General features: G+C 45.1%; 1 protein-coding gene across 3 annotated transcripts in view; it reads left to right on the top strand.

Annotated features, from left to right (window-relative positions):
- The window catches only part of KIF24 (kinesin family member 24), a 38628-nt gene extending 26402 nt beyond the window's left edge, over window positions 1–12226 (top strand). For all 3 annotated transcript variants that reach the window (XM_054033106.1, XM_054033107.1, XM_054033108.1), the window contains 3 exons: window positions 825–3311; window positions 5115–5208; window positions 8753–12226. In XM_054033106.1, the coding sequence (XP_053889081.1) occupies window positions 825–3311; window positions 5115–5208; window positions 8753–8893 (2722 nt within the window). In that variant the 3' untranslated portion in view covers window positions 8894–12226. The remainder of the gene's footprint in view (window positions 1–824; window positions 3312–5114; window positions 5209–8752) is intronic.
- The last annotated feature ends 4025 nt before the right edge of the window (window positions 12227–16251 follow it).

Raw genomic sequence — 16251 nt, 5'->3', positions numbered from 1 at the left:
TGATACATAATTTAGGTCCTAACAGCTTGTACTGATTCAAATCTCATGGTACTCCTCATAACATAACCCCAACATCCTTGACGAACTCTAGTGTTATTTGTATTATGGTACTTCCCAGAATATGTTAAATGCTGTCCATACCCAGAGGCAGATGGATTGTGAACTCTTCGGGGCAAGGACTCAGAACAAAAGCAACACAGAAAAGGGTGGAGGAGAAAGATAAAAAATACAATCAAAAATGTTCTTGAGATCAGCTTGCACCAAAAGCCATGTTGTTAGTTCATTAATTTCCTATAGACATCAAGATGGACGTGGGTCTTGAGGAGGGATTTGGAGGAGAGGAGAAGTAGATACAATTTCCTTCAGTTTAAACTGGTCAGAGGTATTCTTCACTTCCTAATTTAAACTGTTGTGTACTGTTATTGTTCCCTATTGAAACAGCTGCTGCAAACCTCCATAGAAGTAACTGCATTTCTGTAGCAGATGATCTGATGCCTCCATGGATTAGCCAATGATTAAAATCCAAATTGTGACATTGAAGTCAATCTTTAATGTACCAAAGTATTAGTTTGCTCTAATGAGATTGTAAATTACCCCTCTACCTCGATATAATGCTGTCCTCGGGAGCCAAAAAATCTTACCACATTATAGGTGAAACCACGTTATATCGAACTTGCTTTGATCCACCGGAGTGCACAGCCCCCCCCCGGAGCACTGCTTTACCGCGTTATATCCGAATTTGTGTTCTATTGGGTCGCATTATATCGAGGCAGAGGTGTATTTGAAAGCATTTAATTTTTCTAATGCACAATCCTTATTTACAGGGTAAAAGAACTGAAGAAAGGGATTAAATGTTGTACCCCTGTCACAAACAGACGTCGGATAGCTGGAAATGTATCTCCAAAACGTATCCAAAACTCTCCTTCCACGCATGTGGGAGATAAGAGCTCTCCAAAGAAAGTAAAACTAGGACTCCATCATCCTTTAAGTTCTTTGAGAATAAAGGCATCCCCTTCAGTGTTCCATCCAACCAATGTCCCTTTTTCCTCTACCCCAAAAGGAGCCAAGGCTCATGCCCACAAAGGAAATCCGAGCTCACCCTGGCTCAATCACACCAGTCCCATTAAAGGAATGCTAAAGATAGGGCATCATCCCATGAAGAAAAAGATTGATGATCTGACACTGCCATCTGAGAAGCATCATACTGCAAAAGATTGTGTGGCCGCTACAGCTGCAGTCCCAGAGACAAGAGAGAGTGGGCAAGGAGATAATTGTATTCAAGATAAACAGCCTGTCAGATGCCTGAAAGTACAGACAGTGCAACCTGTACAAAAACAGCTCATTTCCAGAAACGGCTTTTCCTTTGGAGATGGAAATCACCCATCAGACAGCAGTCAGCGCTCTGCAAATGTTTTTACCAAACAGTGCATTGAAACCTGGGCAAATCTCCCTCCACATCAGAAAGAAAGGGAACAACATTTGCGCCTTTACCACCAGCAGTTTCAGCAGCCACCTATTCTACAGCAGAAGTTGAACTATCAACCACTTGAGAGGTTTTTAGCCCAATACAAGCCCCAGGAAATTAGAGTTAAACAAGACCGGAGCCTTCCTGCCACGGACTCCCAATGCAAAGAGGGGATGCTGCTGGAAGACCTGGACGACAGTGATTTTAGTGAAGACTCTTTCTCACCTATATCCAACCAAAGGAAAGTTAAAAGAAACACCAGTGAGAGCAGCCAACTTTCATTTTTCCTTCATCAGAGAGAACAAGAAAGTGAGGAGGAGAAAGGCCGAGAGAGACAGGGTTTATTTTTCGAACATGCAACACATACACAAGAGCATGAACTTAATGACAGCTGGGACTATGGGAAGGGCTTTGCATTTCCAGAACCGGGGGAGCCCATTATAGATGGAGAAAGTAGCAAGACTCAGTCTGACTGGAGCACAGAGGATGACTTCACTATTGATTCTTCTGTGAACAATAATACTGCAGAAAAACCTTATTGCTTGCGGGAAGAACTTGTCAGTACCTGGAAAAACAGCAAAGATTTACCCCCTGATCACAAACAATACAAATCCGAATACAGACATCTAGTTTATCCCGGTGAAAGCTCCTCATTCCCAGAAAAGGGGACACAAAGTTCACATGTTCCCCACATACTGGATTCAGGGACTACAAAATGCAACAAGAGCAGTCTTCCACGTGCACAAAGGGAAGAATCCATCAAAGACGGACAAGCTCCAGTTGCAGGAAACTTAGAAGGGAAGAAACTAAAAAATGGAACTAGCCCCTGTGGAGCTTTCAATACTTCATCAGAATTCACTTCTGAGCTGATGGCCCCTCTGACAATGTCTCTCCTTGACAGTGAGGAGGCAGCTGATCAAGAGAACATCCTTTCTGATCAGGAAAAGGCTCTCCAAGTGAAACAGATGTTGGAAAGAAAAACCTGTAGCCCCAGCAAAAGATTAGAGGGAGAGGCCAGGCAGTTTCCTAGAAATAAAGCCTCACCAACAGGCAGCATGCCAGAGCTGGGTGAACAAATGTACCACAGTGAAAGGAAGTCCACTCTGCAGCACTCCCCACAAACTGAGAACAAGCGGCTCTCGCCGTCCTGTCGTGATGCAAAGCCTTCTTGTAGCCTTGGAGGTTCATCTCCATGGAACACACATCAGAGTTCTATTAATGGTTTATCTGTCCGAGATGAAGACTTGACAGAAGCATCAGCATCTGTGAGAGTCAAAAACCCTTGTGGAGAGAATGAAGATGAATTGTTGCTTCGTAACTTAAAGTGCAGAGAATACCTGGATAACAGCAGGCAGTATGATGCTGATTCTGAGAATACCACTGGTAGCCTGTTGAGCGGCCCAGAAAAATCTAGCATGGGTAAAGGACCCAATGCTGGGCCCCCGTCTCAGACTGTACATGCTGATTTGCCTGAAAAGGGTTACTTTTCATGTGCACCATCCATTCTGAATGCAGGAAGAGTGGAGTGTACAACTTCATCCCCCTCCAGAGAAAGCAGCCCACTGCAGCCCAGATCAGAATTCAGGAGCAAGGACTTGAACCATGCTGAAGATACATTCAAGTTGTCATTCAGTGGTGAGGAAATAGGGCTGCTTAAGAATAAACTGATGCAAAGTATTTTTACACAAGACTGTTTTGATGCTGCAGAACAGGATTCAAGATCCGTTACCAAAGAGATCAGATCATTAGCAAATCAAAACACTCGCCCAAATCCATCCATCATTAGCGCCCAGATTGATACGTCAGAAACATCAAACCGGCACAGAGAAGCCCTGGGAAAGGCACAGTAAGTTTGTATCTACTACACTATCTTCTGTTGTGTGAACTAGAGACACTGAACAAACACATTGTACGTTTGCTTAAATGTTTTATATAGTGCTATGTGTACTATACAAACACACACACACACACACACAAGCACACTTGTTTGGAGTCAGATATATGGAGAAGTTGTTAGATAACTACTGCATCCCTACAGAAACAAATATGAAACAGCCACTCCAGTTAACCAGATAGTGAAATCAGACACCTACATTGAAGTTAGTAAAAGCTAGACCAGGGGCGGGCAAACTTTTTGGCCTGAGGGCCACATTGGGTTTCTGAAATTGTATGGAGGTCTGGTTAAGGGAGGCTGTACCTCCCCAAACAGCCAGGCATGGCCCGGCCCCCTGATGCGCCCCCCCGCCCCCGGGACCCCTGCCCCATCCACCCCTCCCTGTCCCCTGACCACCCCCAGACCCCCACCGCCCCATCCAACCCCCCTCTCATTCCTGACTGCCTCCCTGGAACCCCTGCCCTATCCAACTACCCCTTCTCCCTGACTGCCCCCAGAACCCCTGCCCGACTGCCCCCCGCAGCTGCATCCAACCCCCCCCTTCCTTCCTGTCTGCCCCCCCGGGACTCCTCCCCCCATTCAACCCCCCTGTTCCCTGCCCTCTGACCGCCCCGACCCCTATCCACACCTCCACCCCCTGACCACCACCCCGAACTCCCCTGCCCTCCATCCAACCCCCCTTGCTCCCTGCCCCCTTACCATGCTGCCTGGAGCACTGGTGACTGGCGGCACTACAGCCGCGCCGCCCAGAGCACCAGGACAGGCAGCCGCATCGCCTGGCTGGAGCCAGCCACGCCACCGCGCAGCACAGAGATCGGGTCAGGCTGTAGCCCCGCCGCCCAGAGCATTAAGCTGGCAGCGCAGTGAGCTGAGGTTGTGGGGGAGGGGGAACAGCTCCTGCGCCAGGAGCTCAGGGACCGGGCAGGAGAGTCCCGCAGTCCGGATGTGGCCCATGGGCCGTAGTTTGCCCACCTCTGAGCTAGACGTTGCCCTCCCATTATCTAACAGCCATGGATCCAGATGAACTGGCTGTGACCCAACCCATTTCAGACAGAAGCAGTGCTTGCTAGCAGAGAGAAGCACCTAGAGGAATTAATAGAGGTGTCTGCACTGTGTATTGAAGGTCATGTGCCTGACTTTCACCAGCATGGTTCACAGTCAGTCCTACTGGGCAGCATTTTTGCTCCTGGATTCCAGCTGGTAAGAGGCATTATGGGCCACTGTGCCATCAATGACCAGCCAAGAAGCTGTGGGCCACTCCCCGCTTAGTCATCCATGGCTAGACTACTGCAATCCACTGTCCTTGGGGCTCAGACCTGTGCAGACGGTAGCTGCTCAACCTTCTTCGGGGTGTGGGCCAGCATAAATACATAGCTTCTGTGCTAAGGTCTCTGCACTGGCTTCTTGCTTACTTCTAGACTCAGTTCAAGGCATTGAAGACTCTTCTTTTCTTGTACCCCATCATCACAGCAAAGACCAGCTGAAAAGTGCTTGCAGCTGAAGCCTGTTCAAATACCCCAGGCCAGCTCTTCAGCTGATGTAAATTGGCATAGGCCACTGAAGTCAATGGAGTGACATCAGTGTGCACGACATGAAGGTCTTGCCTGAATATGTTCAGTGGCAGGACTTTCCCAGCTGAAGCCCTCCATCTGTGGAATTTCCTCTCCTTAGAAGTTTGTCAGAGCCCACTAACAATCGTTACAGGTGGAACGGGGAGCGAGGTAACCATCGTTATTTTTTTGTTATGTTAATTAGGCAGGTTGTGATTCAAGCCCATCGAGAGCAGCTGGATGAAATGGCATCCCTGTGTTTTAAGGAAGAGACCTTGATCAATCAGATGTCGGCAGCAGTAAGTGTTTGTTTCAAATGATGACTTCAGTGCTCACTGAACGTCTGTAAGGATCCTAAAGAGCATTCATCTGAATTAGTGACATCCCACCATCAATTCCTGTTCTCAGTCTCTCCCCTTTTTTGGAGCCTACCTTTATCTGATTAATAGGAGACTGCTCGGTTCCAAGACTTGTTGTGGTTTGGCTGATCTCCACTCTGCCAGTTACTTGGCTAGAGATTGAGAATGACGTGCTGACGACGAACAGTTTAATTTAAAACATCTTTTTCTTATTTCACACCAGTCTCCAGGGATATCACGGCATTCACGTCCCGCATGAAGCTTTTGTCACTGCAGTGTGGGTTAAATGACAGTCAGTAGTACAGAAACATGATGTCTCCCTGTACATAGACATTAGTAAAATGTCCTCACACATCAGTCTCTCATCTGGGATTCTCTTACCTGTCCCACCACAGACCTGTTGATTCCTAGTCAGCAAGGCCTCGCTCTCCCAGTTCTTTCTACTGTGCCCTGCTCCATCACCGCAGCTCTGGCTTGCTTCCCTCAGTCACATTACGGATTTCTTAGGACAGTGGCTCTCAACCAGAGGCACATGTGCCCCTGGGGGTATGAAGAGATCTTCTGGGGGTACATCAACTCATCTAGATAGATGCCTAGTTTTACAACAGACTACATAAAAAGCATTAGTGAAGTCCGTACAAACTAGTATTTCATACAGACAATGACTTGTTTATACTGCTCTATAGACTAGACACTGAAATGTAAGTACAATATTTATATTCCAATTGATTTATAATTATATGGTAAAAATGAGAAAGTAATCAATTTTCCAGTAATATTGTGCTGTGACACTTTGGTATGTTTGTCTGATTTTGTTAGCAAGTAGCTTTTAAGGGAGGTGAAACTTGGGAGTACACAAGACAGATCAGATACAGTAGTATCTGAAAGGGATACAGTAGTCTGGAAAGGTTGAGAGCCACTGCCTTAGAATATCCTTGTCACAGTTCAGGGCAATTGCCCCTGTATTCCCCCTTTAGGGTCCAGGCAGGGTTCCTACTCCAGGCTCCTCTCCTATCCCCTCTCTGGGGTGGAGATCCATGTGTCTCTCCCTCCTGATCGGGGTACTTCCAGGCTGCACAGTTCCCAGACTATGTTGTGATATCCCCAGCAAAAGACAGACTACCCAAGCAGGCCTGCTTCACTTCTCTCCTCAGAGAGAGTTAACAGTGTAATTGACCACAGGTACGTTACCACCCAGCTCATTCTACAAAAACACATTGATCCTTAGGGTAAAAGCATTACAGAGAAAAGATATTAAAACAATAAAAGAACCTGTGTGTATGCTAATAAGCTTACCAGAGATCACCCCGGCTGCAACCAGGACTCAAGGTGGTGATCAGTCCTTCAAGCTCCACCCAGGGGGTTTTCTGTGGTCACATGTTCATAACAGCTTTCGCTCAGAACAAGCACACTCATTAGTAAGTCAGGTACTCCTTTACACAGTTTGTCTTTGAACTTCCCTAATGTAACAGGTGAGCAGCAGGCAACCCCCCCCACCCCCGCCCCTCCGAAGCTTCAGAGGTTGAGTCCGTAGGGGGAAGTCTGCAATCCCCTCCTCCTAAGTAGTTCCTAGGAATTCCACTTCTCAGAGATTGTCCCAAAAGATCAGTCATGTCTGCTACGTTGTTCAGCATAGTCTTTTGAAGCTCACAACACTTCCCAGAGATTGCATGACTCTCTTGTCTTCCTCCTAAAGAAGTTCCATACAGTCCCACAATAATCCATACTCCTTTGCATTTGTAATACAATGAACTCCAAAAATACTTAACTTAATTCAATAAGGTGTAACTTAATTCAGTCAGTTTTGTCCAGGATATCACAGGAAATTGGATAACTGTCACAATCCGCACTTTGGGTGCCATTACCTTGTGCAGGCATCCGCACAGCCCCATGTGCATTGTTACCAGCCAGTGCTCTCGGGTTATCCTCTTCTATTGCTTGTAAAAGCACACAGCTTTCAGCTGGTTTTGTAACAAGGCCCTCTGCTCCTCTAAACCTAGAATTGTTTTACTTTCCATGTCCCCGATCAAAGTCTTGCTGCCTTTTCAGCTCTCTGTCCGTATCACTGAAGCTACGCTCCCCTTCTGCATCACCTCTGGTCAAAGGCATTTTCATTCCAAACAGCTTCAAACTTCAAGTGTGGCTGCAGGGACTCTTGCCTGAGAGAATTCAGAATGGGAGCCACCATGTGGCAAGTCTACCAAGCTGACAGCACGGGTGCTTCTTTACAGAATAACGTACCAGGGATGTTCAGTAAGGGGCTCGACAAGCGCCATGCTAATACTCCTTTGGTTAGCCAGAGGCAGCTCTCCTTTTTTAATATTCAGTTTTTCCGCCTGAATTTCTATCATTCACTGGAAGGGACTTGGAAAATATATTCACCTGCTCCCTAAGGGCAAGTAAGAGTCTTTCCATGGCATTGGTGTGTTACCCTGAAAAACAGGTTTTGGGGTGCTCCGAGAATAGCCCACCTATTGCCCCCTTAATCTCTTTCCTTGGGCATGGGTCTTGAAGGTAGCTTAGGAAGTACATGGAAGACACAGATACAGCCTTCCAATAAAATGATTGACACAGGCAGTATTCTTTCCCTAATAAAACACCAACTAATAATCCCTGATACAATAATAATCTAGAAACACAAATCCCTTTATAACAAGTTGCAGAGCATCCAAACTGCATAACACACAGTTCAGTTGATTCTAAGTGATTGTGCTCTGTAACCAATCGCTGACAGCAATTCTTTAAATTTAAATTTACTTTGGAATTGAATCAGAGCTTCCTTAGCAAAACCACAAATTCCTACCATGTGACCTAATGGACTCCGTTCAGTTCTTAGTATACAGGTATCAATATCACCAGCCCATCCCCACCACCTTTCCTTCCCCCCCAAAAAATCACATGGACAGGCCCAAGTGAGGGAGACCTAAGAGTGAATGGGCTATGGAGACTGTCACAGTGCTGATTCCCCCCAGGTCAGGACTGAGGTGCATGGATAGGAACGGGCTTGCATTGCATCTTTCCTGTAGATTGGAGAGAAGAGGGGGGAACAGCTGAACTGGAGAATGGCAAGGGCAGAGCCCATTTCAAATGTGCTTTTCTTACTACTGTATCTGGCACCCAATCAATACCATAGTTATGTAGGACTGTTATCAGCCCAACCTTTGATCCAGCCCCCTTTGCCAGCACTAACTTCACTGGAAGACAGAAGTACAGGGGGATCAGTAAATAAGCCAGTTAGCCCCAGGAGCTGGGGCCCCAAGGCTCTTGCAAAAAGAGCGGTGCTGTTTTTCAAGGTCAGGCCTTTCCCAAGAGAATATTGAGTGCTTCGCTGACAACGGAAGTAGAATGCAAAACGTACTTTTATTTACTGCTTCCGAAGAGCAGCTCTTTTCCTCACACCTCACTCAGTGCGTACTAGTTATTCCCCCTCTGCCCCCTCGTCCACCGGCTAGCATTAATTCTGTTGATTTGTTTTCCACTCTAGGATTTTGAGAAGTATGTGACCAAACTGGACGAAATCCTGATGCTGAAATCTAAGTGTATCCAAAGCATGCGAGCCCAGCTTCAGCTCTATTTAGCCTGGCCCGAGACTGACGCTACCCTGCAACGAACTACACCACCTTAGTCCGCTTCGGATTGCATTCATCCCACATGGACTAGTTCCGGCAACACATGCTCCCTATTTCCCCACCGGTGGGGGTTAGGTTCCCCTGCAGCAAGGGAGGTGGTTAGTGTCAAGTTTGGTGTTTCTGATTAACATATATTTTAGATAACGGCTGAGAGAAATGTAAGTCAATGAGAAATCTTTATAGATCTGGTTTGAAGCCAGGGGCTCTGCATTCCCAGGTCCATCCTTCTAATAGGAAACCATATGCTTTGAAGCAATAATTCTGTCGCCTTAAAATGCACCCTGCAGCAGCCGGAGTCCCCGGGTGAGGTTTTCATACTCGCTCCTCTCGTTAAAGGCACTTGTGAGCTGCTGAGAAAATGACGCAAAGGAAAAACCTTTGAAACCAGAAAAGTCTGAAAAGAAATATTCCAGACTTACAAGAACGGTTTTAAGAAGCGAGTGAGGAAATGAAGGGGAACAGCTGTTTGCTGGAGTAAAATAACCAGGCAGGCGTTCAATGAAAATCTAGTTCGAGCCAGACTGGTTTATAGTTTCGGAAGAACCAAGGAGGTGGCTACAGTCAGTCTGTGCCCGGTACTAACACTGCAGACCTAGTGCAAGGATGCTTTAAGTGATGGACAATAAATGACTTCTTAGAAGGCTCGTGTGCAAGAGAACTTGCACTGAAAGTTCACATGCTGCTGCCTGTATTGATTTTACATTGGTGCCAGTGTATCTTGGCCTAGTGGCAAGTGGGATGGCTGTGGATCTGTCCACTGCTGCAGCTTATGCAGTAATACAGTTCTCCCATTCAGATCAAACTGCAGAACTGATTTCCCCCCTCAGAGCCAGCTGCAAAATATCACCAGCTTGTTGTGTTTGGGTTTAGACACTCATTAGCCTCACTATTTCCTGAAGTTGGCTGCTGAATCCCACACCTCAGAGCCATCAACTAGATCCCTCCACAGATACAACGGCCAGGTCTCTGACGTCCCACGTTTGCTCCACAAAGGAGTATACCAGCTTAAGCCATAAGTGACCTTGAAGAAGGTGCAGCTCAGATCATGTACTCCAGAAACTGAACACATTCTAAAATCTATTCTCAGAGGAATCTGAGTTTATAAAGAACTTGGACATAGGCAAAAGGGGCTTGGTCAAAATATTGGAGTTAATCATAAATGTCAGGGGTGAAGTAACAGTGTATCCTCTGAGAATCTGAATTTCCAGTCTGCAACCATAACTGCACTGGAGCCTGGGCTTGTGACAGGCAGTAGTACAGTAACCTTTCAGCTAGACAGACAGACAGTGTTAGCTAGTGGCTTGGGGCTCTGCAAAGGTAACTCCTGTGCAAATGCTCCTAGAAACTTTACATATAACAAATGCTCAGGAACAGAATTCTAAGGCAAGAAATATGCAAAGCAACCTTAAATTCAGAAGTGATCTTTCAAAGTTCTCTGACTTCCCTTGCTGTCAGGTCTCCCTCTCGCAACCGGCTGGCTTATCTCTGGGAGCAGAGAGGCTGTATTCCAAGATGTGAGGAGTTAAGATTTTCCATGTATTCAGATTACAAGCCAGCATCACGTCACAGTTGAAACCAGCAGCTCCAGGAAGCCAGCCAGGTTGCCTTTGCCTCTTAGAAAGCCGCTTTCACTCCTCAGGGAAATGAGGCATTCAGACATGGAGCGAGAAAGTACCTGTTTTATATCCTTTAAGCGTAATACCTTGCCATGTACCAAGGCAGACATGTTTGATAGTCAGTAGTCAAGGAAAAAAAACATGGAGGAACATGCATTTCCGTACACTAGTCCCTAGGTGGTTCTAATTACTGAGTGGTAAGAGGAGAGGTGACACTGAGTTTCTTTGGGAATTTTCCTTTAAAATACATGATTGTTGGAAAGCCCTTCCCCTCCCCTCCATTCCTTGTGGGTCAGGAATGCTCAGAGAGGGGCCAAGATACAGCAGACAGTCTATCATTGAACGTTCCAGGACTGCAAGCAGGTAGATACTGACATTTTACAATAGCGTCCATAGCAAGTTCTTAGCATATTTGCAGAAGACAAAGCTTGGTGGTGGAGTGCTGTGGCTAGCATGCAGGTTAGGCAGGAGGTGGGAGGGAAGTGTGTGCAGTGGTCACAGGAAGAGGAGAGGGTTCCTCGGGGCAGATGGTTATATACAGAGCAGGAAGTGAGCACCTGCCAAGGCGAAGACTAGAAGCAAGTGGCAGGACTCTGTGTCTTTACATTTGGGAAGCAGAGGGGCCCCAAAGGCACGCAGGCAGGCACAGGTGAGTAATAAAACCTCCACATACCAGGGAGAAGAATTTTAAAGAAAGGCTCAGCAAAGCAAAAGCCTGAAAGTTTACCGGGAGAAGGGTTAGCCATGTTCCTACGGGATTATTTAAAATGGCCATTTCTAAGTGGGTGGCCGGAGAAGAACCATTTGTGACACCAGTTGCATGAAAAACCCATTGATCTTACCTCACTAGTTTTCCAGGATGTATCAGTGACAATATGGATGAGCGAAGCAGCCATCCGTCCAGGAGGTGGGAGCCAGTTTGGATACAGGATTTTTGCACCTCAGCTGAATGTAAGCCTTAAGTGCTCTGTCTCAGTGCTCAGTCTTCAGTGCTGTATGAAAGGGATTAGAACTGGCACATTTCAGCCTAGCAAACCCATTTCAAGGAGAGTTGACTGAGCAGAGTATGATTCTCCCTGTACATTTTAAGTTAAAAGGGCCCCCAATAACTTGAAATCTAGGCAGTTTTTCAAAAGGAGTTAACTCCTCTCAGGTACTACATGTGTCCTTGGGTTGTGGTGGCACAATCTAATTTTTCTACTTAATATTTTTCTTGCCTGTTACTGTGTAAGAGACGCTCATAAACAGGAGAGGAAACTAAGGCACCAAGCCTGGAAACACGTGCACGCATTAACATTAAGCACAGCAGTCGTGTGTTAAAGGCCCACTTGTTTGGAGAATTGGATCCCGAGTACAGAGAGGAAACGGTAATATTGACTACACAAGCTGCTGTCGAATGCACTAACAATATTTCTCCCCTCCAGTCTTTCAGTTCTGTTACTTAGATGTTGCTTTAATTCGTGTGCAAGTTGGCGTCCCTTTACAGGTATGCGCTTGCTGTCTATTACAGTGAAGTCTGAGCGAGATGGTTTTCATTTCAGATTGATGAATGGGGTGTGTACGGTTTATAAAACAACCTGGTTGTAGGAAGAGCCTGACCATGTAAAATCACGTAAACTAAGAACTAAAATGAATTCACTTTTGAATTTGAGTGCAGTGAGTGGATGCTAGCGTGCATGACCGACTTTTGGGTTGTGCTTAAATGTACTGTATTTAAATTAAAATTCTATTGACTACCAAAGGCTCTTGTACACTTTGTCCACGATTAAATGTATTGTTGTGATCTAATCCAAGTTAGATTGTAAAAGATAATGCTCAACGGGGCAGAAGTATAAACACCACGGCCCCACACACAAGCCCAGCACTTCCCTTGACATCTTGGTTCAGAAGCATCATGCCAGTAACTTGGCCAGCTGCACGATTGATCATTTTAATTTTTTTTTTTTTAAATAATTTGCAGCCTGCAGCACCTCCACTCAGAGTCTTGCCCTGTTACAGTGAGCACAGTGACAGGGAGAGATGACTGACCACACCAGAAACCTGGGGCAGAACAAAGAATAGAAAGAGGTTTTGAAGTTTAAAAATGGACCGTGGAGTAACAAGCGCCATGATAGGCTGCCACTGGCAGCCTCGTGCCTGTGTGCTCCGGAGACAAACAGAGGACGCTGAGGCAGTGGTACAGTCAGTTATAGCAGAGACAATTGTGGACTGGTGCCTAAAAGGTTCAGGGGCAGCTGTGCATGTGAGCCACAGTGCTGTTCTTAACTCACGGAATGCAATGGGCACAGAGTGACAGCTGCCACCACCTCTCCCAGAGCCGCAGAATATGGGCTTTCTTCCAGGCTTTCACCATTACAATTGGTGGCAGCCCTAAGGTTCTCACTCAGCCAACAGGTAGGGTATGAGTAGGGTTTGGCAGCCCTGTCATTTTAATTAACCCTTAACCATGTGGAAGGCAGACAGCTTCAGAGATTCTAAGGCCAGGAGGGACCAATGTGATCATCTAGACCAACTCCTAGAGCAGACTTTAGAAAAACATACAACATTGATTTGAAAATGATGGAGAATCCACACAGCCCTGGGTAGATTGTTCCAACGGTTAATTACTCTCACTATTAAAAATGTTCACCTTATTTCCAGTCTCAATTTGTCTAACTTTGACTTCTGGCCAATGGTTGGTGTTATACCTTTCTCTGCTAGACTGAAGAGCCCATTATTAAATATTTGTTCCCCAGGCAGATACTTCTAGACTATAAACAAGTCACCCCATAACCTTCTCTTTGTTAAGCTAAATTGATAGACTCAAAGAGCTCAATCACTAAAAGGCAGGTTTTCTAATCCTTTAATCATTTTCATGGCTCTTCTCTGAACCCTCTCCAATTTATCAACATCCTTCTTGAACTGTGGGCACCAGAACCAATCCCTGTGGAACCCCACTGGAAACAGATCCGCTAGATAATTCCCCATTTACTGCTGCACTTTGAGAGCTATCAGTTTAATATGTGCCCTGTTAATTTGATATCATTTTTGTTTTTTAATCAAAATATCTTGGAGTAGTACATCAAATGCCCTACAGAAGGCTAAGTATATTACATCAACATTATCTTTTTGTCAATCAAATGTATAATCTCACCAAAAAAAGGATAGTTTGACAGGCTCTGTTTTCCATAAACCCATGTTGATTTGTATTAATTACATTATCCTCCTTTAGTTCATTAGTAAATCACATCCCGGATCAGCCACTCCATTATCTTGCCAGGGATCCATGATAGACCTATAATTCCTGCATCATCCCATTTCCCCTTTTTAAAAATTGGCACAACATTAATTTTCTTCCAGTCTTCTGGAACTTCCCCAGTGCTCCAAGACTTACTGAAAATCAACATTAACAGTTCAGCAAGCACCTCAGCCAGCTCTTTTAACACGCTTGGATGCAAATTATCTGGACCTGCTGATTGGAAAATATCTAACTTTAATAGCTTCTGTTTACCATCCTCTAGAGATACTAGTGGACTAGAGTTACTACCATAGGAGACTGAATTGTCTTTCCCCAAATACAGAACAGAAATATTTATTGAACACCTCTGCCTTATTATTGATAATTCTACCATTTCCATCTAGTAATGAACTAAATACCATTGGCAGTATTTTTTGTTCCTAATAGATTTTAAAACCTCCTTATTGTCCTTACCGCTACTGGCCATACATTTCTCCTTGTGTCCCGTAGCTTCCCTTTATCAATTTTCTACAGTTCCTAACTTCTGATTTATAGTCATTACTCTCCACTTTCCCTTTCTACCATTTGTTTTATATAATGTAATTTAACCACCACTGCCTTTTCCCTAGATTATGGCTTGTGGGGCATCTCATAAGACATTCATAAATAATTCCCAATTGTCATTCGCATTTTTCTGATTAAATTATTCCTCCCAGCCGATTTGGCTCCTAATTTATAGAATCATAGAATATCAGGGTTGGAAGGGACCTCAGGAGGGATCTAGTCCCACCCCCTGCTCAAAGCAGGACAGGTACTTGTTTTCATCTTTGTGAAACTGGCCTGATTAAAGCACCAAGTGCGTATATATTACTAGTCTGGACTTTATTCTGCTTGAACATTATAAATGTGATCAAATCATGATCAATTGTACCTAAACTACCATTAACCTTTACTTCTGTGATTATGCCGCTGTTTAGACAAGCTCTAATCTACAACTCCCCTGCGTTGCCTACAACACTTTTTGAGTTAGGAAATTGATATAATGTTTAGAAATTCCAAGGCTGTTTTAGGCCTGGCAGTATGAGAACTCCAGCATGTCACTCAAATTGAAGCCCCTTATGATCTCACAGGTTTTTTTCCCTACCCATCGGGCTAAGGAAACAGCCATCTTGGACCCTAGTGTGATTTGTGGTCTCTTCAGCTATTAGTTTAACCCCCTCCTGAGTACTCTAGCCAACCTATTCCCAAGGAGATTGGTCCCCCTACTACACAGACTGCTGCTTTGAACTGTGTCCTACACTGGCCTCTCTGAAACAGATCTGCTTTCAGTGGATATTCACCTGGACACTACAATGAGCAAATATTCCTCGGGGACCTTTCATACCAATATTAGTTGAGAAAAATACACCCCAGGAAAAAGGGTGTGTCAATGTAAGTGTGCCATGTCATTCACCTACCACTAGTTTCCCACTCGCTACCAGCAGGGGGAGACAGCCAGGTCCCTGTGAATTTCTGGGCTGTAGAATCTGTTTCTTGCCTCAGAGTTGTGCTTCAAAACCTGAGGGTTTTTTGTTTTTTAAAGTTACCGTTTCTAGCCCTCACAGTTGGGTTGCTTCCACGCCTCACGTTTTCACTATTCTCTGCCTCAGACAGTATCTCTGGAGGCTGCAAACTGCCCCATTAATTTAAACGGGTTAACTCTGAAATCTAAATATGTCAATTGAAGTGTGTCACATTGATCATTTTGCTGCTGATTGTTTTAGTGAAAAAAAATGCCCCAGATGTGCTTATCCCAGTCCCAAACTTCCTGAGGTGAGGAATAAGTACTGGCTATTGCACTGACTGTATTAAGTTGTATATATATATAAACCACTAATCTTCCCCCCACCCCTTTCCTTAAGGCAAAAATGAAGGTGCCAGAGAATTTCCACCCTGTTGCATCGGGTACTACAGAATTCAGAGACCCTGCTACATAATTTAGGACCAGCTGGCTGGGGAAAACATTGGTTGGGGTCTTCCATGACAATTTTTGTTTAACAACCTGAAGCAGGCTGGCTCTGTATATGCCCACTGGTAAGTGTCTCAATAGCTTCTCTCAAGCTGGAAAGTGATATTGAAACTGCTGTGCAAGTTAGCATGAAGCAGCTAACAGCTCCAGGGTAAATCGGCACCACAGCAGGTTAGTGTGTGCTGGGATACTCGAACAAGTGCTGACATATTTGCTCTCCAACAAGACCTTTTTTTTTTTTTTAAATGTGCTGACACAGAACCACAAAGAGGTGAATCTGTATAAAAGGAGGTTTGGTTAAAGTAAGCTATGCTTCTCTAGCAATGCATTTCATGCCCATTCTGAGGGGGGGTTCCTTCCTGGGCAGAGATTTTTCATGGGGAAAAATTCAACTTTCAGAAGTAAGGAGCAAATGACAGACAAATGAGAGTCTCTGTAACAGTGACATTTTAAAAACTGTTCTGATAGTTCCTTGTGAGTTGTGTCCAGCTCTGTCAAATAGACACAATACAA

This window comes from Malaclemys terrapin, chromosome 6 (assembly GCF_027887155.1).
Source record: "Malaclemys terrapin pileata isolate rMalTer1 chromosome 6, rMalTer1.hap1, whole genome shotgun sequence".
NCBI lineage: Eukaryota > Metazoa > Chordata > Testudines > Emydidae > Malaclemys > Malaclemys terrapin.
Note: the sequence above shows the minus strand (reverse complement) of the source record. Positions and strands in the feature narration are given on the sequence as shown.